A 22,174-nucleotide genomic window follows, 5' to 3' on the forward strand; every position below is an offset into this window, starting at 1 on the left:
ATTAAAATTAAAAAATAAAAATCAATGTTTTGGTGGTTTTATTTAAAGCAGACACTGTATTTTCATCTGTGTAATTTTGACAAAGATCAGATCACATTTGGTGATTTTATGCAGAAATGTGGGGAAATTCCAAAAGGTTCAGATACTTTTTCATACCACTCTAAGTTTATATAAAGTTAAGACACAGGACCTGCTGAACTATGGGGAAAAAGTGTGTTTAACAGTATAGCCTGATATTTGGGTGTCCTAATAACATTTAGCCTACAATTCCACAGCCGCAAATGATCCCTGAAGGGTGTTCTGAAGAAACCCAAAGTCAGCCACCCTCACAAGGCGCCACCCAGATGCCACAACAGGGGGGCAACCAGGAACCTGGAGGCAGCTTCATGCTTACGCCCAATGCGCCTGTCCTCTATGGATCATCACATAGCTCCTTTGAAAAACCTCCACCTTATGCATACTGACCCAAAAGCATAGCATTTGAGTCTCATATTTGTTCCTCTGAACTTAAACGTTTGATAGAAGGCCATATAGCCGGAGAAATCACTGAGCTCCTCTGCTCCTAGAAATGAGAAAGATATCAGTTTATATAAATAGTGAACTTAGTTAATGTCTATTGAATAGGCCTCCAGCATTACTAAAGTATATCAATTGACATGTTTTTTCAGTGTCTTCGCAGGTGTTCCTGTGTGTTGTCTCAACAAATGCACTACAAATAAGGGCTTTCTTTTGACAGGAATTTGAGACTAAACCACAATGTGGCTGCTATATTGCAATTTAATGATTGTGCAGTTGTAATGATGTCAAAGTAAGAAGGAAAGTGTTACTCATAGAACTAGTACGTAGGTGAAGCTGTAGTTATTACCAGTGGTCGTAATCATGTGTAATCATCACATCACACGCTTCGCTAATAGCATAATCACAATGTAGTGTTTGGAAAATACAATTTAATCACTGACTGTCATAGAATTGTTTATTTTCCATTTAAATACAGTTTTCACCCTGGGAGATTAAAACTTTAATTGTAACATTGTACACTGAGCTGCTAAAAAGAAAAAAATCTAGATTGTAATATACAATACATTCAAATGGGGGGGAAAAAGCACAAATTTGAAAAAAAAAAAAAAAAAAAGTGGTATCCTCGCAGTCATTCACAGGAACATAGGACATGGAACACCAGTGTGAAGTTAAAATAACACTTGGAGCCCTTTGAAAAAAAATGCTCCTCATTTTCACATTCTTTGTTTTTTTCTACTGTATTTTGGTTTGTTTAGCACCTACGAAATTAAGAATTAAACAATAATCCTGTCAAATTCTGATTATGCTTCTATTGCTCTTAATCCCATATTTTTGGGAGAATCACAGCTGTATCTTATTTTGTACGAAGAATGTAAGTGTAACTTTGATGTAAAGAAAATCTCAGTGAGTCTATTGTAAAGTGACTTAAAGGTATTGTACAGTCAAATTATTTACACACTCAGTATACTACAGCGCACTTGTTTTCCTCACAGTAGCTTTTATGGTACTTTGGATACAGTGCTCTTTCTCTATTACGGAATCACTCTCCTCTTGGGTTTCTGTGATGAATCTTTGTAAATGAAATATATAGTGATTTTATCAGTAATGTGGTAATGAACCAGCAAGATTTTGATGCCTTTGTGCACAAGCAGAAATGTCAGCGATGCAAAGTCCATGTTTTTGCCATTTCTGTCGTTCAGTGATCGGATGTTGCGGCTGTGACACAATTAACCTGTTTTTAGAGCGCTCGAGTAGGCACAAGGTATATATATTTTTTCAGGGTTGCAGGTAGATTTGGTGCAGGTGGAGATGAGCTCATGCATAAGGCTTTATGTTGCATACCACATCTACCTGCAACCATGTGCAAAGGTTTTCTTGAATAAACAAAAGGATTTGATGGAGGGAGGGTAAAAATATGAGGCAGGTTGGACAAAACAATGATTTGACTTGCTGTTAACATTGAACTAAGCAAAACAGGACTACTAGTACAAGTAATTAACCCTGCCTTTGGTTGTCAAATGGTAGATGAAAAATTCCAACCAATGACTTGACCAATGAATCTGCAAAAGTCTTTGCTAGTGCCTCTGAGCAGCAAGCACCATTGTCACAGTCATGACAAAAGGACAGTGTGTCTTTAGCCCCAGTTGGACCATAACATGAGCTTTAGATGACATTTCAATCAGATAGGTCTCCTCACTCCTGAAGGCTTGGTCTTATAAATATTATGGAAACGATGTCCCCCGCTTCTGGATTTTCTTTGACAGAGCGCCGTGCAGGCTCACTGGTTAGAATCCAGCAGGGGGCAGGAATGGGAGCGGATGTCGTTGTGTTTGTGGATTGCCTGGTCCAGGTCCAAAATTTGTCCGTTAACTGCAACCTTCATACAGCCACTGTAGGGTGCCGATACCAGTGTGGAGACCAGAGGAACATCTGGGAGAAAGTGTGAGAGAATCATCAATGTTCTTGTCAAAGTCTGTCATTCACAAGCACTTTTTGAAAAACACCTTCAATAAGAGTTTATAGGTATGATTTATTTTTTATAACTTGGCTTATGTCCTATGTGATGTCAGTTTGTTTTAATATCTATAGTGGTATGAAAAAGTATCTGAACCTTTTGGAATTTCTCACATTTGTGCATAAACTCATCAAATGTGATCTGATCTTTGTCAAAATCACACAGATGAAAAAACTGTCTCCTTTAACTAAAACCACCTAAACATTTATAAGTTTTGATGAGGATAGTATGAAAACAATGACAGAAGGGGAAAAAATAATAGTGAACCATCACATTTAATATTTTGTGGCACTCTCTCCATTTGTAGACAACTTCTCTGTCTGTCGATTGATGAACATCCAGACTTTTAGAGATGGTTTTGCATCCTTTCCCAGCTTTATACAAATCAACAACCCTTAATTGCAGGTCTTCAGGCAACTCTTTTGACCGAGCCATGAGGCACATCAGACAATGCTTCAAGACATTTCTTACCTGGTGTGTGTTTTATAGTGGGTAGGGCAGCTTTAAACCACTCATCAGTGATTGGGCACACACTTGACTAAAAATGTTTGGTAAAAATTGGTTTCAATTGCTCTTTATAGCTCCTTAGGCGGAGGGTTCACTTACTTATTTTCCCCCTTCTGTGATTGTTTGCATGCCATCCTCATAAAAAAAAAAAAAGAAAACCTATAAATGTTTGGGTGGTTTCAGTTAAAGCAGACTCATTTCATCTGTGACTTTGCCAAAGATCAGATCACATTTGATGGTGATTTTATGCAAAAATGTGGGAAATTCCAAAAGGTTCAGATACCTTTTCATACCACTGTATATTCAAATACAATATTACGAAACACCTATAAATGGATCCTCGTTTATTTTGTACTCACCGGGGAGGCCTCCAATGAAGGTGCTGGACGGCGAAAGAAGATCAACCTCTGCATCTTCACTACGTCCAGGCTCTCCGTCGACAAAGAGCTGGGTGTGGTTGCCTGAGATCTTCACCTCGATTTCATGACTCTCACCATCACAGAGCGGCGCTGGTGAGCTGGCAATGACCACGCCACCTGCTGTTACCAAAACAAACTAAAAATAGAGTTTATTCTCTGATTAAAAACCTGAATAAAACATTAAAAACATGTTTAGTGTTAAATTTAGATGTACTTACATCTCTCCACTCATCAGTGCCAGGGTGATAGTCAGCTAGAGCAATGGAAAGGGGCACAGTGTCTTCGTGAACGAGAGCAAAAAGCACCCCGATAGCAGTAGTTGGATAAAGGGTTAATTGGATACTCAGGTTCTGTGACTCTAAACATGGACAAGAAGGAAGCCCTGTTAGATGAAAAAATGGAAAGATCTACTGAGCTTGCACTCACCACGCACGAACACACTGCGCACCATAAGTGAGGTTGAAGAAAGCAAATCCTGTGCCGGGGTAATACGCTCCCGGGTTCTCGGTGCTGAAACACTGAATGTTCTCGTTGGTCATGATGCTTTCTTGCATCGACCTGTCTTCTCCAGTCATCCAGCGCCACTCCTTCATACAGCCATCCAGACGAGGGTTAACCTAAAAACCACAGCACAGCTGGAGATGACCAGGCAAAGCCTTCTAAAGAAACGCTAGAAGAAAGACCTTGCTGACGAGGCTGGCCTCCTTAAAGGGGATTCCTCCCACGGTGAGGTTGAGCTCATGCATGTCCTTCTTCAGTGTGAAGAGGTCACCGTTTACAGCGATCTTCATGACCGCCTCTCTGTCAATCTTAATAACGAGACTCCGTCCCTGCTCCTCTACTGAAATCTGGTTAGAAAACGGTAAAGTAAGTAATTCCAACTGCAACAGACCAGCATGGCAGACGAGTCTGGTAGCATATTGCACCCACCTTCCTCCACTGGCCGTCATTGACAACAGGTCCGCTGCTGGTAACTCGGCTGACTGTACCATACTTCAACTGCAATTCCAGTTTTCCATGATGAATGGCAAGCACAATCCAGGAGCTGTTCAGGTGGCCTCCGGCAAAGAAGATCACCCCCTCAGAGTCGTAGGTGCGGAAATCAAACTCTGAGGAAAAACTACAGCGAGGGTAAGGAGTTTGAGCAAGACCACAAAAATCTAATTTGAATCTCTTGATAATGCCGAAGCCTTATATGTAAGTGCTGTATCTACATAGAGAATATTCTCCATGATGTCAGTAGAGTAAACATGGCAAAAGATTTTTCTTATTCTATAACCCTTTCAGGAACAATGGTCACTACAGTGGACAGCTATTCAAAAGATGAAACTAAGACCTTTATCCCGTTTATATTGCACTATTTTTGGTAATTTAAAAAACAACATATTAAAACCGGATTTTATGGGTTAGAGTTTGGCTTGTACTGTGACTTATACTCAGGAGCAGTATTGTTAATAACGGTGTTAGAGAACAACGGCGTTACTGAAGGCGTTATTTTTGTCAGTAGTGAGTAATCTAATTAATTAGTTTTCCCATCTTTGCAACGCCGTTACTGTTAATGAGGATGTGAAGGCGTGAGTTACTACAATTTGGTTGAATGACGAGAGATGTCTGAGAGACGCGGAGAGAGCAGAGCGGGCGAGGGGAGGAGGGAAGGGGGTTGTGACGCCGTTGCAAACGCGATGCTAGGTTGCCCGGAACGTTAGCATAGCATTCGCGTTCTCACTAGCATTAGCATTTAGCGTGTTGAACGTCATCTTAAACTCTCGGGCAAGTTTTTTTTTTAAGTACATACAGTTCGTGGCGTTCATGTGAGTACAATTAACAGAAAATAATGGACTGTTTTCCTGTTCAGTATGCATTATCATCCCCAAGTGGGCTTTGTCCTTGTAGATGCTACAATATAATAAAAATTTGTTTTTGTTTTTTATTACCAAAAAAGTCACTTGCCTTAACTTTTCTTGAATGACGTATACATAGACCTTGCGTGATTTAAAAAAAAATAAAACTAGATCAAAGAAAGGAGAGGGAAGACTGTTCACACAAGTCACGGTTCAGTACGTACCTCGGTACGGGATTCACGGTTTGGTGCGGGTTCAGTACAACAGGAAAAACAAAAAGGCTTTCTTCTCACAGCATTTGAAAGTCTATATACCATTACAGTTTTATATAGGTGAAATGTTAAAAAATGTAAAAAGGGGTGACTTATGTTTTTTTTTAAATGAAAAATACAGTTCAATTCAATCAATTAATATAAACATATTTGATCTGAAAGACGTTATAGAATAGATCATGTAATAACGTGTAGAACATGAAAAGTGACGTCAGTTACTTTGCTGAGTAACTAATGACTCTTACGTTGAGGTAACTGAGTTACTGACTCACTTTCTGGGAGAAGTAATTTGTAACTGTAACTAATTACTTTTTTAAAGTAAGATTAACAACACTGCTCAGGAGTAACTAATGTTTTTTTTTCCACTCTGACAGCAGCGAGATTTGTTATTTAGACTACAATTATCTGAAAACGTATTATGTTACGTGAAAAGTACCTTATGTCTTAATTTTACAATTATTACTTTAATTGTACAATGTTTGTTTTTGGTTTCTAATTAACTTAAAAATTGCCAACCCAAAATGTGACTGATACTTCAGTGTGACTTATATGTTCTTTTCCTCTGTGTGCGACTTGTATTCAGGTGCGACTTATAGCCTGAAAAATGGGGTATATATTTTTTAAAATTATTGATCAATAATATATATTTTTTTATAATGATAAATAACTGCGATTAGCAGGCAACTGATTCAGGGTGTAACTCGTCTACTGCCCATAGTTAGCCGGGATAGGCTCCAGAACCCCCGCAACCCTTGTGAGGATAAGTGGCTCGGAAGATGAATGAATCATAAATATAGAAATTAATACAATTTTATTAAAAACTAAATTAAGCTAAAACAGAAATACACACTTGTTACAACCCCAAGTCACACTATAAAGTTGAAGGGGCAGATGAAACACTCGCCCCTCCCAGTCAAAATGGATTGGACATCTAATGCCGTCAATGTCAGCCAATTAATTAAATGAGTGCCTTGCAAGAGTTGAAAAAAAAATCATGAATTGTACATGAAAGGGTTAAATGTGGAGGAGGCCAAAGGAAAAGGCACTTTCTTTTCAAACACTTACTCACCCAGTGTTGATCCTTCGACGGAAGCGCAGCCTCATCACCGGCAAGCCACTGAACATGCGGCCCAGATAGAGAGACCGAGAGTTCCTTTTTAGAGCTGGTGTGATACAGGGAGTTATAGCCTGAAGGGAAAAAAAACGACCTTGTAACTCATGCCAGCTTTAGACAAGATAGAACATGCACCATTGTTGCGTTTCAAGAGAAAAGACTTTCAAAGTCAAATAAGTCAATGAGCACAAATCTAAAGGCTGATTATTTGTATTTCACCTTACAGCTCCTAAGATCTTGTTCAAGCTTCATGCCCTGACGGCCGTCACACAAACAGCGGAAACTCCCCAGAGTGTTCTGGCACTCCTCTGCACAGACACTTTTCTCACACTCGTCCACATCTGGGAGGCGATAACGAAAGGGGAGAGGAGAGCTGCAAATGATGACTGATGCACGGACACTTGCACGTTAGTAAAGCTACGGACTCAATTTAAAATGAACTCAAAAAACAACAAAAAACATCGGAACTGGCTTCCTGTCAGGATAGAGAGGAATGTAAACACTTGAGACAAGTGGGATTTGACGTGAACCAAGCCATTATCGTCCAACCCCACATGAATAACCTTACAAGGCCATGGATAATCTGGCTATAAAACAACTAAAACACTCTCATTCTCAGAGGAGAGACACTGTGTTCGTTAGTTCTATTTCCAACACAAAAAAGTAAAATGCTTTGGGGTTCACATATGAAAAAATGAGCGTACTGCTTCTTTTACTTTACTGCCTCGTCAAACAGAAAGCACAACTGATAAAAAGTGTTATATTTTATCAACTAAAATGTATGTGAAAGGACAGTTGATGACAACCTATTACCTACTTAAAAAGTTAATTTCTTGCAATCGCCTCACATTCCTTTGCTGACCTCACAACACAGCTGCATCAGCACCTGCTGACACTGAAGCCGCTTCTCCAGCAGGACTCATTAAATTCGTGTGTGTTGGTTACACTTACCCACACAGCTCTTGCTCTCATTGTCGAACATGTAGCCAGAATCGCACAGACATTCGTAGCCTCCTTGGTTATTCTCACAGATGGCTGTTCCGCACACGCCAATGTCATTGCACTCGTTTACGTCTTGAAAAGGGACACATGTAGACCGTTAGATAACTTACAGTCAGTCGCAGAAACAAGTAATAGTGGTCAATACAGTGGACAGCTATTCAAAACCATTTAAGACCTTTAACCCTTTGTAGCAAGTGACTATTTTTAGTCATTTTAAAAAACTTATTATTTCATTGTTATTGTTAATCAAATTACAAACTTAAATACACACTGGTTACGGCTCCAAGTAACACTAGAGCAATGAGCCCACCCCCACCATAGTATTTACCGTAATTTTCCACACTATAAGGCGCACCTGAATATAAGCCGCCACCCACCAAATTTTACACGAAAATGCCCTTTATTCAGAGACAAGCTGCACTGGATTATAAGCAGCAGCTATCCTCACTGTATTATGGAATATTTACACAAAAGGATATTAACCGGTGGCACTATTTGACAGCAGCATCATACGACTGTCATAATGACCAAATCAACCATCATGAAACTTTGAACCAATTGGCTGAAAAGCTTCATTGCTTCAAGAAGCTTCATTTGGCCATCACTGTTCTCTTGGGGGAGACAAACAACCTCTGCTGCCACCTGCTGTCAACACAGTTGTCGTCCAACATGCCTCCTATCATGCACTGCAGCGCTACAGATATAAATAACAATCAAAATTCATGTTCTGTGCTAATTATTTCTTCACTTACTGTTCTAGTTGTTTCATTAATTGCTACCTATTTTATTTGACAGTGGCGCCATAAAACTGTCATCAGATTATCAAAATTATGACATGATACTGCCATGAGCATTAATGAATGCTCATGACAGACATAATTTTGTGTCATCCGGCAAATTATCTCACTTTAGAATGGATGTAGAAGATCCGAGCTGGACATAAATGGAGTTAGTGACATAATTTGCCAAATGACACTGTCATGTCATGATGATATTGTCATGTCATAATAATGACAGTCTTATAACGCCGCTGTCAAATAAAATGTTAGCTATTACCCCAAATAAATCAACAAATAAGCCGCGCTGGACTAGCCTGGTACACCAGACTCACCGCTGTTCCAGCTATTGAGTCTGGCCACCATTCAGCGGATAAAATTTCCAGGGTGGAGCAAGCCATAGCAAACAAACAGCGGAGTGGATCAATCAGCAACGGGCGGACGTGACGTTAGTACAGCGACGAGGGCGCGGAAGTAGACATACGAGGAGAGCGGAGTTTATTCAACATGGCTAGCGTGAGACAGACTGTTGTCAATGACTTGTGTCGATGTGTTTTTGGTCATTTAAAACTGATTTTACTGTGGATTGGAACATATTTTCGGCTCTCCTGTTCGCCATCTGTGTTGTTGTGGAGACAACTTCCGACGCGGAAGAGTGACGTTACTCGTTAAAAACACGTCACGCAAATAAACGAATCTGATTGGACTGTTGATTTTGTGCTTGCTCGAGAGGCCGTTAATGGGCTGGGTCCCAGACTATTCTCACAGTGTTTGAAAAATACAGGGAGAACAGTCTGGCCGTGCCAGGCAAGCGCTGGACTATAAGTCGTAGGATTCAAAATGAGGGAAAAAGTAGTGGCTTATAGTCAGAAAATTACAGTTACTCATGCATGACTGTGATAGATGTCTAATTTATTTAAACCGGGAAAAATGGCTGTGTATGCTAATGTTTCAGTCCCATTGACGGGGCTAGCCGTCCATTCCATTTTGACTAGGATAGACGAATGAATGAATCATTCACTCCTCCCAGCCGTCCATTCCATTTTGACTAGGATAGGCGAATGAATGAATCATTCGCTTCTCCCAGTCAAAATGGATTGGACAGCTAGCCCCATCAATGGCAGCCATTGAGTTAAATGAGTGCCCTGTTTAAAAAAAAAAAAAAAAAAAGAAAATTCGTGCATAAAAGGGTTAATAACAAAACAATCTCAGGTTGAACACATGTCATATGTTTGTCTTATTGCTCACCAACGCACATGTGGTGTCCTCGCAACATGTAACCTGGGTGACAGGTGCAATGGTAACTCCCCATTGTGTTGCTGCAGTCATGGTCGCATCCTCCATTATTCTTGGCGCACTCGTCAACATCTGCCAGAAGCCGATACGGTGGGCAGTGATGAAGAACAGGCCATGTGAACAAAGCAGAAATAGCGCAAATTACTTTTGCTCGCCTCTGCAAGTAACACGTGTTCACATGATCAAATGTTGCATTTCTCAATGCTCAGCAAGTATTAAATATTATTTTAGTGTTTGGGACACAGTGCTCTCCAGTGGAAAAGACTCAAGTAGACAGAATCTTCCTTGATTTCCACTCTCGGTAAGGTGGTAAAATGAGTCACGGTGGAAAAGTGTGAATTGAGTGACTGTGAAGCATATTCCCCGCAACCTCACACTGGGCACACTTTCCAGTTTGTGCTCTGACATTTTATCTTTTATTTCCACATCTTAAAGTGGAAGCCTTAACACTCAGCATACTCAGGGAGACAGCATCCTTCCCCTCATATCTCTTACACCATATTGACCTCTGAAAATTGCAGGAATTAATGTCGACCTTGTAAAAGTACACAATAAAAAACGGCCACTGCAACCAAACATAATATTCATGTAATTGACTAAATCAAAGTTTGCTTGTTTGTTTTCCTAACTGAATTATTGGCACCCCTGCCAAGATAATGGCTATTATCTATGTACAGCTTTTACAATCAACAGCATCAGCTTTGATGTTTATCATTACCTCATTGGCTGCCATTGATAGACAAATCAGATCTACTATTAACTATTTATACTATGACCTAAGGATGCAACAATACTCGGTTTTATATTGAACCGTTTGATACGCCCTCTTCGATTCAATACGATAAAACATTTGATCCAAATGAAAATCTCCCAAAATGTATTTTCCGAATTAATTTTTTTCGTCTCGCTCGCTAAAAAACAAACTCTGCCGCTAGCAGCCCCCCTCCTCCCCCAAACTGCATGAAGGGTTGGAGCTGTGGCGCACGAGGATCATTGCTCGTGAGGAAAGACAGTAACTTAAGGAGGCGGCTTGCCAGCTTCAAAATCGTACAGATCAGCTGTTTTGGCAGCATTTTGGGTGAGCCGATATGCTATCCCCACTCATACTGTACATATTGAGTAAAGATTGTCTTTCCGGATACAAAGAACAAAGACCGCCAATATGTCATTGCCGACTTGACTGCAACGCATAACCTCGGTTTGACAACAGACAGGTTAAGACCGTGGGTCACAGAGGGCTAACTCACGGTTACATGTTGAACTATGAGTGGCAAATTAAGAGCGCTGTACTTCAAACTCATCCTGTTTATGAAAGTCGATTGTCAAATGCTGGTGTTGTGCAGTAATGAGTAGACGTGACTTCTGTGGCGTTTTAATGCCCGACAACACTCGCGCGCACACACTAGATAACATCAAAAAGCAACCTAGATGTGCTACGTTAGATCCCATGCCATTGGCTGCGTGAGCCAAGAGTTATCATGTGACGCATAGGCCATATACTACATCGATGAATTAAAAACCGCCATGACTGAATGGAAGTTAACCAGGCCAAATCAATCCATACCAGTGACTATAGATAATGCTGCAAATAATTATTAATTCAGTACGTAACACAGATGAACTCGGACCACGAATAGGATGTTTTTCTAATGTGGTAAACATACCTGCTAAGAGAGTAATAGCAATCAACAGTACCCTCGCCTCACTTTACAAACAGTGAAGATTGTCCTCAGCCTTCTAAACAAAATTTCTTCAGATCAGTAAGAAGTAAGCACATAAATATTATGCACTATAATCAGGGGTGCACATATTTTTTTTTGCCCAGGTTCTCAGAGGAGGACCTGGAGATGTGACTTGGTCCTCATTGAGCTTGAGAGCCGACCCGCCTGTTGCAATAAAATTATGACAAGCTTTACTTAGAGCCAATTACCTTTAATTAATTATTTTAACAATTAATGCTTGATTAACATCAACTGGCACATTACTTTGAAGTGAAATGTAAAGAAATAAACATAAAAGCACTAATTCAAAATAAAGGGCATTATGCGGCTACCACATTAACTCCAAGCCTTTGTAAAAGTGGGATGCCCTCCTCCTCATAAGAGCTCATTGAACGTGCATGTTTAGCTTTGTGAAATGCGAGCAAAAACACGTTTGTCAGTGCATGGCGCTGTTCTTCATTAACTTTATTCCGCCACTTGTCCATAGGGAGAGTGGGGTGCTGTCTGACATCGACCCTTTGCTTAATTGCCACATGCTTGTTTTTTTTTTCGTGCTTTTCAAAGTTTGGATGGCTGAAATTCTTTGACCCTACTACATAAAATGTGCTGCTCTTATCAGCGACATTGGAATTCTCACAGCAAATTTTGTACCACATTTCCGTTCGAGCATAATTTGCTTCTAGCCATGGTACCTCCTGCAGCCACTTTTCAGCAAAAGTCCTTTTTTTCGGTAGCTCCGGTGACGTCTCTGTCGTCCGTCTGTCTTTTGACGGGGGGGGGGGGGGAACATGGAAATAATTGCCGTTACTCAGTGGGGCCTGCCTCTTTGACATTTTGAGAAGTGATTTTTTCCGTGTCCGCCGCAAATACAGTGGTCAGCCATCGGTACGCAAAAGCGTAAGGAAGCCGTTGAGGGCCAGCTCTTTTGTCTACGTCCAGTACGCATGCGCGCATACGGACCACTTATGTGCACCCCTGACTATAATGCATGTTTATATGATGGCGGTTATTTTTGCTCGTTTGCAAAATAACTTTTTTTTCTTGTTTTTTTTAACACTTAATTAAATGTATTGAATCGAATTGAAAATCGTGTCCCTCGTATCGAAAATCGTACTGAGCCCTGACTGGCCAAAATAGGCTTAGGTGTTAAAGTGTTAAAGACACTGTGGAAGAAACTGTATCGTTGCATCCCTACTATGACCACACAGTAACCTAGGAATATTACCACTTACAACACCGAAACTGAAGAAACACATCAACAACTTACCACAACTTTCGGACTATTGGGGGCACCTGACTAAGCTGCCACCCACCAAATTTGACACGAAAACGACATTTGTTCATAAATAAGCCGCACCGGACTATGAGCTTCTGCTGTCCTCACTGCACTATGGTATATTTACAGCGGTATGAAAAAGCATCTGAACCTTTTCGAAGTTCTCACATTTCTCCATAAAAATCACCAAATGTGATCTGATCGTTGTCAAAATCACACAAATGTAAAAACAGTGTCTGCTTTAACTAAAACCACCCAAACATTTATAGTTTTTCATATTTTAATGAGGTTAGTATCCAAACAATGGCAGAAGGGGGGGAAATAAATAAGTGAACCATCACATTTAAAATTTTGTGCCCCCCCCTTTTTTGGCAGCAATAACTTCAACCGGACACTTCCTGTAGCTGCAGATCAGTCTGGCACATCGATCAGGACTAATCTTGGCCCATTCTTCTCTACAAAACTGTTGTAGTTTAGTCAGATTCCTGGGATGTCTGGCATGAATCGCTGTCTTTAGGCCATGTCTCTGCATCTCAATGGGGTTCAAGTCTGGACTTTGACTTGGCCACTCCAGAACGTGTATTTTGTTCTTCTGAAACCATTCTGAAGTTGATTTGCTTCAGTGTTATGGATCATTTTTTGTTGCAGCATCCATCCACTTTTTAGCTTCAACTTTCTGACAGACAGCCTAGGATTTTCCTGCTAAACATCCTGATGAACTTTTGAATTTATTCTTCCATTAATGATTGCAAGTTGTTGTTGAGGCAGTAAAACAGCCCCGAATCATGATGCTCCCTCCACCATGCTTCACCGTGGGTGTTGATGTTGGTGAGCTGTTCCATTTTTCCTCCACACATGACGTTATGTGTTACCCCCAATACAATTCAACTTTGGTTTAATCAGTCAACAGAATATTTTGCCAAAACTTCTGTGGATGTCAGAGTGCCTTTTTGCGAATATTAAACGGGCAACAATGTTTTTTTAGACAGCAGTGGCTTCCTCTGTGGAGTCCTCCCATGAACACCATTCTTGGCCATAGTTTTAAATATGGTTGATGTGTGCACAGAGCTATTGGACTATGCCAGTGATTTCTGTAAGCCTTTAGCAGACACTGTAGGGTTCATTTTGATCTCTCTGAGTATTCTGCGCCAAACTCTTGGCGTCATCTTTGGTGGATGGCCACTCCTTGGGAGAGAAGCAACAGGGCCAAACTCTCCATTTGTAGACAACTTCTCTGTCAATTGATGAACATCCAGACTTTAAGAGATGGTTTTGTATCCTTTCCCAGCTTTATACAAATTTTACAATCCTTGATCGCAAGTCTTCAGATAGCTCTTTTGACCGAGCCATGATGCACATCAGACAATTTTCTCATCAAGACAATTACCAGGTTTGTGTTTTATAGTAGGCAGGGCAGCTTTAAACCACTCATCAGTGATAGGGCACACACCTGACTTAAACTGTTTGGTAAAAATTGGTTTCAATTGCTATTTTAAGTCTCACTTGGCAGAGGGTTCACCTACATATTTTCCCCTCTTCTGTCATTGTTTGCATTCTATCCTCATTAAAATATGAAAACCTATAAATGTTTGAGTGGTTTTGTTAAAGCAGACACTGTTTTTACATCTGTGTGATTTTAACAAAGATCAAATCACATTTGATGGTGCTTTTATGCAGAAATGTGAAAAATTCCTAAAGGTTCAGATACTTTTTCATATCACTGTACACCAAACCATATTAACCGGTAACAATAACACTTTATTTGACAGCGGTATCATAAGACTGTCATAAGACAGTCATCATTATGACAGTAATGAATGCTTATGACAGATGCCATTAAGTGTCACCTGGCAAATTATCTCACTTTTGAATGGATGTAAAAGATCCGAGCTGGACATTAATGGAGTTAGTGACAAAATAAATATGCCGGATGAAACTTAATGACATGTGTCATAAGCATTCATTAATGCCCATGACAGTGTCATGTCATAATTATGATGGTCTTAAGGCAGTCTAATGATGCTGCTGTCAAATAAAGTCTTACCTATTAACCCAAATAAATCAACAAATAAGATGCACTGGACTATAAACCGCAGGATTCAAAATGAGGGGATAAAAGTAGCGGCTTATAGTCCGAAAATGATGGTACCTATTGTTATTAGGGCTTTAATGTTATTTCATAAATTAAGAATCACTGCCATTCAAAGCAATAGACCAATGAAAGTTTTACGACCGATATGGACGATAAGTCGATATCCGGTAATTTATCGTGACAGGCCAAGCAGAGTTACAGTATAAGCAGTATACTCAATGCAAAAAAACTATGCTACACCTCTTCGAAAGGCTCATTCATCACGTCAATTAATCGCTGACTTATTTTTGCCTATCGGCGCCAAGTTAGAAGGAGCTGGGCTTGTAATTTAATTTTTCAACTTTTTTTTAAAATACTAAATTCAATGCCTAGTATACTGTAGCTGTCAATGGCAGTGCATGAAGACAAAGATAACCTATACAGCGGGAATTTCTAAGTGTGCTTAAGATGAGAAACTGCTGTCCCAGATAAACAAGTTTCTCATAATGCTGAGACAGTACCTTTCTCACAAAAGTCCCCGGTCCAACCTGTGAAGCAGTGACAGAGGAAGGAACCCTTTTTGTCCTCGCAGCGCACGGTTCCTCTGGAGTTACAGGGTGAAGGGGAGCATTGGTCTGGAATGTCTTGTAGTGAGGAAAACAAAAATCAGGCAACATAATTCATATTATAGTGACACTGGACAAATCTTCTAAATTTGTGCATATCAGAAAATAAACAGCATAATTCATGCTGGCTAAATGCTCTACCGGTCAATTCCTCCCAGTAAATGTGCCCTCTGGCTCTTAAGAACACATTAACATGTTGCTACAGTTTCTATTCCGATATTCATCAAAATCTTTGTTTCGTTTAGGTTTCAGGGGAATCCGTGCAAGTCCGTGCATGCCAGATTGAGATCAGAGTGCGGGTGTGAAGGCCTGGAGGAAGACACAGATGTTGGTACAAGTGGATGAATCCCACACAGTTTCTAAACAGTGGAATTGCAGTTATATCAGCAGTTTTGACATCAAATTTGAAAAATTAGACTTGCTTGTTGGCAGTAGTTGCAACATAATAATAACACACGTACGAATACCAGATGTGTGCAGCTACTGAACTTGAGTTGCATAGTGTTTCGTGCACTGTGCACGGCAAGATGAATAAGAACAGAGCCAAAGATCTGTTTCTTACTGTGATAATATATCTAACGTGCCGATATCCAGCCAAAAAGTATGCATGACATCATTTTACCGTCAACGGAGGAATGCGAACATCTTAGGTGATACCGAATCTACCGCCCACCATGCAAAGAAGCCAGAGGAGCAAGAACAAAGATTAATAAAGGTTGGAGAGGCAGCTGATGTGCTGACATTAAAAACAGGAAAAGAATAGCTGTCATCTTGGAGTAGCATAATGCATGCAAGTAGAACAGCTGAGTCACAGCCCACCATCCCTTTCACTTGAAGCTCAATAAGGTCTGCTGTATACTGATGCAGCAGATTTTTTTTTTTACCCCAGTCACGTAGGGCTTTACTCACGTCACTTCTGACGAAGGAAGCACCTGAATAGTCATTGAGTGTGTGACGAAGGAAGAAGCGTATGTCTTTCACAGATATGCAGCATCACTGCACTACATCAGTGCTGCAATGTTACTCATATAAAGCATCGGTGGCTCAAATAGATACAGGAAGCGGTCTACTTTAAGTTGTAATTAGCTTGTGACATTTTGCACTGCAGCGTTCGCTACTGCAGTGCAGCCCCACTGCCCCTGATGCTCCCAATAAAACTAGGTGCCCTGCTGAAGATGTGAGAATATTCACAGTAAAGGCACCAAATCAGGAGGGATTAAGTAAAAATTAAAACGTATGCCAATACAATTACGTTGAGAAACAGAAAAATTAGACCTACTGTGGACGCATGTGATCAGATCAGGTTTTTTCTTTGCTGAACCTCCAAATTTGTCCAAACAATCTGGGCAGGAGAGAAGAAGCAAAATGAATTAAAAATTGGATCAGTCAGGCTTTGTTTGTGAGAAGTGTTGCCAAAATATGACTTACTCAAATACTTGGGATAAAAGTAGTCCTAAAGGAGATGAAGACATGAAGAAAAACATATCTTAGATATATCACAAATAAATACTATATATGAATACATTCATAAAGTTAACAATTTCACACTTCAAAAGCTGTAAGGATTTTATGAAAATCCACAGAAAATTTGGTATATGCATTAACAAATGTTAATCAACCAATAGTTACAAAAAAAAGCTCTCTTTGCAAACACAATAGTGTCATGTTCCGGTGACTTTTCATAAAAGAAAATACAATAACTTAGGATCCAGCTTGCTTTTTGCCTCACAAAGGTTGCCACCCCTTGCCAGAGGCCTTCTGAAAATTCTCTGCATTCCTGATAAGAAGCAGTAGAGTCAATGCCTCCTGGCTGTTGCTGTACCGCTTCAAAAAACATCTGCCGATTTACACAAATTCAGGTGAGACTCAGTCAGGGTGTCAAAAGTACTGTCATCAGACTTTGCAGCAAAAATCAAACACATCAAAGGTTCTGTGAAATGAATGAAACGTGATGACAAGATTCAATTCAGCCACTTCACTCTACGACTTTTAAAAGGAAGTTCAATTATATTATCACTTTTGATCCCTCTCATGTCTGATAAAAAAGGTATGTCCTGCATGTTTGTAGGTGCACGTATATGTGTGTCAGAGAACGACTCGGCAGAATCACCTCTCTCTTTTTCTATCTTTGCAGAGTCAGAGCTGCAGCAGAGCAAAATGCAGCATCACGGTCTCGTTCAGAATGACTAATGCCCTTTTGTATGTCACTGCAGTCTTTGTGCCGACATCGCAGAAAACAACATAACCCAAATTAATGTGTTTCAATAGCAAGTGTACGTGTTGGCGTTTAAATTCTTTGAGATGGAGCAGCAATGTGACCTTTTGTCAAGCTACACGTCATCAACCTTACACGGTCAGCTTCAAGGTCTTGCCCTTGTCACACATAATATCAGAGCCATTGTTTGCGTTGTTCACCTCTCAAAAATAGAGTAAGTACAATCGATAGGGGGCGTATCACGTAGTACATGACCTACACATTACACAAAACACTGAATAAGCATAAGAAAGTGGCTGTTCTCATAAAATGTTTTTTTTCCCCACAACCATTGTGGTTTTAATCTGCGTATAATTTAGTGCTAAAGAAAAAGGGCTTCGAATCAAATTTTGCTGTTTCAAGTATTCGTTTAATTCGAGTGGCATTATAGTGGTTTGTTTTGAAAGTGTTTGCATTTAGTTTTATTGATTTGGGTGGATACACTGATCTCTAGTGGAAACAGTGAATATGACATAACTTATTTAACATGGCTGAATCCAGCTGCTCCCTGTTAAGATCAACAAAAGGTTTTGTTTGAACTAATGCTTTTTTATGCATACGTAATTTAGTTTATAGATATGTTTAGCCGTTTTTGTTGGAATATGTGTTTGAGCGATTTGTTAAGAGCATTGCCCAAAAAAAAAACAAAAAAAAATTTGCACTTTATAGCACTTAAGGTAGCGGACTTTTGCTATGCAAGTTAGCCAATTCTCTTGTTGTTCTTAGATCCTCAATAATTTATTCTTTATACAGTTTGAGACAAAGCTCAGGTATTTTAATTTATTTTCAAATGAAAGTAAAATCCTGCAGAGTTTGAAGAAACACTCGGGAATTTTATTTTGTATTCGTATTTAATGCTCTTTTGAAAGTGCAATCTTAGCAAGTCTTTGTTTCACATCTCCCTAAGTTTATTCTGCAACACATTAAACGTTCCTAATTCGATTATTCGAACTAACTAGTTGATAGATTTATCGACTACTAAAATAATCGATAGCTGCAGCCCTACTATAATGGCACAACATACCCAGTTCCCAATATTTAGAGGGTGTATGTGTATTCATTCCTATGTACATGGCTGGAAAGGATGATCTGCACACTCATGAATGCAGCATGGACACTAATCCACTGTGACTGACCCTGAGCAAATGCAGCGTGATACATTGTGTTTGTTAGTAAATACAGTAGAGTGGGAGGGAATGTATGCAGATTAGGGGCGAACGACTGAGCAGAATGAAACACGTTTCTCAACCTAGATTTGTTCTATAATTAGAAAATTAAGCTGCCTATTAGGTTTGTTGACATGCATTTAAGGGGGGCGAGTGTGGACGTCAAGGACCAAATGTGGCACATGCTTTTGCTACATTCCACGGAGAGAATTTAGGCAAGCATGCATTCAGTGGAATTGTGAAATTGTTTCGCTCTGAGATGATAAGAGAAAAATAACATTCATGACTACGTGTTTGTATGCATACTTCTAAAGGGATTGTGTGGACTGCAGTGTTTTCTAAAATGCTGCATGGCCCAAACCACGATTTAGTCATTCTGACTCAATGACCACGATAGAAACCAAAGAGATTCTTTTCCTCAAGAAAAACATGTCTATCAAATCCCATTCCAATATTATCATGCTTGTCAGCACTGACGGAAGCATCAATACCAGCAGCTCAGACTTATGAGTCATCAGTCATTATAAAACAAGCACAACTTAAGCCAGAAGTCTTAAATAACAAACAAAAGAATAAGATTTGGGTCATGATTTCAGTTTGTGCACTGTAAATAGTAGTCTTTCAAGTCAAAACATTAGGAAAAGCTACAAAATCCAAAACAAATGTGTATTTTAAGAGTTACTATTATAATTACAGTGGGCATGACAGCACATTCATTTTGACACTGCTGTCATACAGTACAGCTATCAATTCCTTTCCAGACATTATGAGTCAAAATCAGGCACTATTATGAATAAACAGTATATTAACGTTATCTTTTCTTTTATTATATTATGTCTTATACGGCCAGTCTACCTTATGTTCTGGCCAGAAAGTGTATTGTTTTCATTGAGTTTTGAAGACAGTAGTAGCTGACAGGAGAAATGTTGAACAATTTGTAATTGTAACCACAATTTGATGTTGACTCACTGTCTCGGGGTCATTTTCAAACACTTCTCTGGCCTCCTCCTTGGAACACCTCTCTTCCACACACTCCCTCTCCAAGTGTCCTTGTTTGGTTTCCTCAAACACTTGATTAGCTCTCCTGCGTCTGCTTAGGAACTGGTTTGCCTTTTGTTGTGACAGGGAGACTGGAAAGAACATTGAAAATGATCATAGTGGAGGGAAAAGTACTTAGACTGCGTATTGAGTAAAAATACTGATAATGTTGTCGAAAAGACTCCCTGAAGTATTCCTTTGATTTAAATATTCAACCCTTTATAGGGCACTTATTGAACTCATTGGCTGCCATTTATGGCGCGAGACGTCCAATCCATTTTGACTGGGAGGGCTGATGAATGGCATTGAAACATAAGCTTGGCAGCCATTCTTTCCGCTTCAAATTATTTGGACGTCAATAGCAAGCAATGATCTAAACCAGTGGTTCTTAACCTGGGTTCGATCGAGCCCCAGGGGTTCGTAGAGTAAGTCTAAGGGGTTCGGCGAAGGTAAAGAAATCCAGAGCCCTATTTTCGTACACTGATTAAATCTGGTTTGCTCCCAATTTACAGGCTTAATCCATTTCTTTTAACTATTAGTCCTCGAGCTTGTGGGAGGAGGAACTGGTTTGCTCAGTGGAAAGTCGACTCACACTTGATATGAGGGAATATAACAGACCAATGGGCAGTGTGGTCTCAAATTTTGACCTGTTTATAAAACATGCTGTCAAAATGAGAATTTTTAATGGGAATTTGCTAAATTATTAGCTTGCTAGCTTAGATATATTGGTTTGGAATTTGACAAAAGTAACTTTATTATCTAATTCCGAAGGGTTCGGTAAATCCACATGTGAAACTTGTAGGGTTCGGTCCCTTTAGCAAGGTAAGAACCACTGATCTAAACACTGATTTTTTTTTTTTTTTAAAGTCAACTTTAGAGTGTTTTTGGGAGTGTATCTCTTCTTATTTGTATTTTTTTTTTTTTTTTAATTCATCAGCTTTTGATACATTGATCATATTACGTATAGATTAAAAACAAATAATAACTGCTCATATATAAATCAATGTTTTTCTATTACCAAAAAAAGTCAATTGCCTATAAAGAGTTAAATGCACATATCTGGGTTTTGATTTTTATGCGAGTGTACAATTTGAAAGTTGCCTTAAAAATCAAATAAACTACACTTTAAAAAAAAAAAAAAAAAAGATCCACTGAAGTAGCAAAATATTTGAAAAATCTACCACTGCAGAAGACAACAACACACGTATTTGAGAAAAGGCAGGTAAAGTGAAGGTGTCCCCTCCACGGTGGTCCGAGGTTCCACCGTGCGGGGGTTCGCTCACGTTTGTTTTCACAACACAGATATTTTGGGACACTTAGCACTGCGGCGTGCCATTAGCAAGTGCCACCTAGCATGCGAATGTTTACTTACTACTGCTGGGGGAGCAGCAGGCGGCCAGCAGGATTAGCAGCGCGGCCAATGAGAGACACTTTGTCCGGCTCACACGCATCGTGTAACCGCCGTGTCCGTGCCCAGCACCGTAAACTTCTTTCTGAGGAATAGTCTCACCCTTGTCCTCTCCTGCGGCTGTAATGCTGTATATAAGAATGTACCCCCAGGTTAGCAGGTCTTCAGGTACTTGTAAATGATCGCCGAGATGTGTTTGGGGGCTCAAGAAGCTTCGTGCTCCCCCCGCATGCCTCTCAGTGCTAAGCCGCCGTCGTCCTCCACGAGCTGCGGTTAGCTCGTCTCCATTGCGGTCCGCACTTTTGTCCTCTGGCTCCTCTCCTCCTCCTCCTCCTTCTCCTCCTCCTCCTTGCACTTGCGTGTGTGTGTGTGTGGCAACGAGTTATTGTCAGGGGTGCGAGCGAAGCTGCATCACTTTATTTGATGCAGACGAGCACTTTTTCCCATCATCTGTCTTTTTTAAAGCCCCTAACGGGACTTGAGGTTGGGCAACAACATTTGAAGTTTTACACCACATGAGCCTAACTACGTGGATATTTGTAATATAGATGGAATCAGGTTGAACTATTAATATGCACTTTTTTTGTTAATTTAAAAAATACTTAACACAAGGGCGTAGGTTTGGACTCAACATTGGTAGGGATGATATAACAGCATAACCTGCATGTACACTTTATGCTAGGAATGGGAAATTAATAAAACCAAACAGAATGGGTGAACGGGGGTCAGGGCTACATTTCTTACGAATATGAACCTAATTAATTGATAAGCTAAATTAGGGGTGGTCATTACATCGATCACGATCGACCAGTCGATCGCAACGCTAGTGTGGGTAGCTCTTGGCAAAAAAAAAA

General features: G+C 40.0%; 2 protein-coding genes across 2 annotated transcripts in view; one reads left to right on the top strand and one right to left on the bottom strand.

Moving 5' to 3' along the window:
- Positions 1 to 1,417, top strand: part of LOC130920238 (transmembrane protein 255B) — a 28,855-nt gene extending 27,438 nt beyond the window's left edge. The window contains exon 9 of the mRNA XM_057843297.1: positions 276 to 1,417. Coding sequence (XP_057699280.1) covers positions 276 to 464 — 189 coding nt within the window. The 3' untranslated portion in view covers positions 465 to 1,417. The remainder of the gene's footprint in view (positions 1 to 275) is intronic.
- On the bottom strand, positions 931 to 21,656 carry gas6 (growth arrest-specific 6). Its single transcript, XM_057843284.1, has 15 exons — positions 21,285 to 21,656; positions 19,844 to 20,004; positions 16,883 to 16,907; positions 16,734 to 16,796; positions 15,350 to 15,472; positions 9,713 to 9,832; positions 7,638 to 7,760; positions 6,906 to 7,027; positions 6,642 to 6,760; positions 4,390 to 4,579; positions 4,143 to 4,307; positions 3,908 to 4,076; positions 3,678 to 3,817; positions 3,400 to 3,595; positions 931 to 2,448 (listed from the first exon to the last, which is right to left on the bottom strand). Exons 1-15 carry the CDS (start codon positions 21,361 to 21,363, stop codon positions 2,297 to 2,299), a joined length of 1,947 nt encoding a protein of 648 aa, XP_057699267.1. The 5' UTR covers positions 21,364 to 21,656; the 3' UTR covers positions 931 to 2,296.
- Positions 21,657 to 22,174: the final 518 nt, after the last annotated feature.

The sequence above is a fragment of the Corythoichthys intestinalis genome, chromosome 1 (genome assembly GCF_030265065.1).
Source record: "Corythoichthys intestinalis isolate RoL2023-P3 chromosome 1, ASM3026506v1, whole genome shotgun sequence".
Classification (NCBI taxonomy): domain Eukaryota; kingdom Metazoa; phylum Chordata; class Actinopteri; order Syngnathiformes; family Syngnathidae; genus Corythoichthys; species Corythoichthys intestinalis.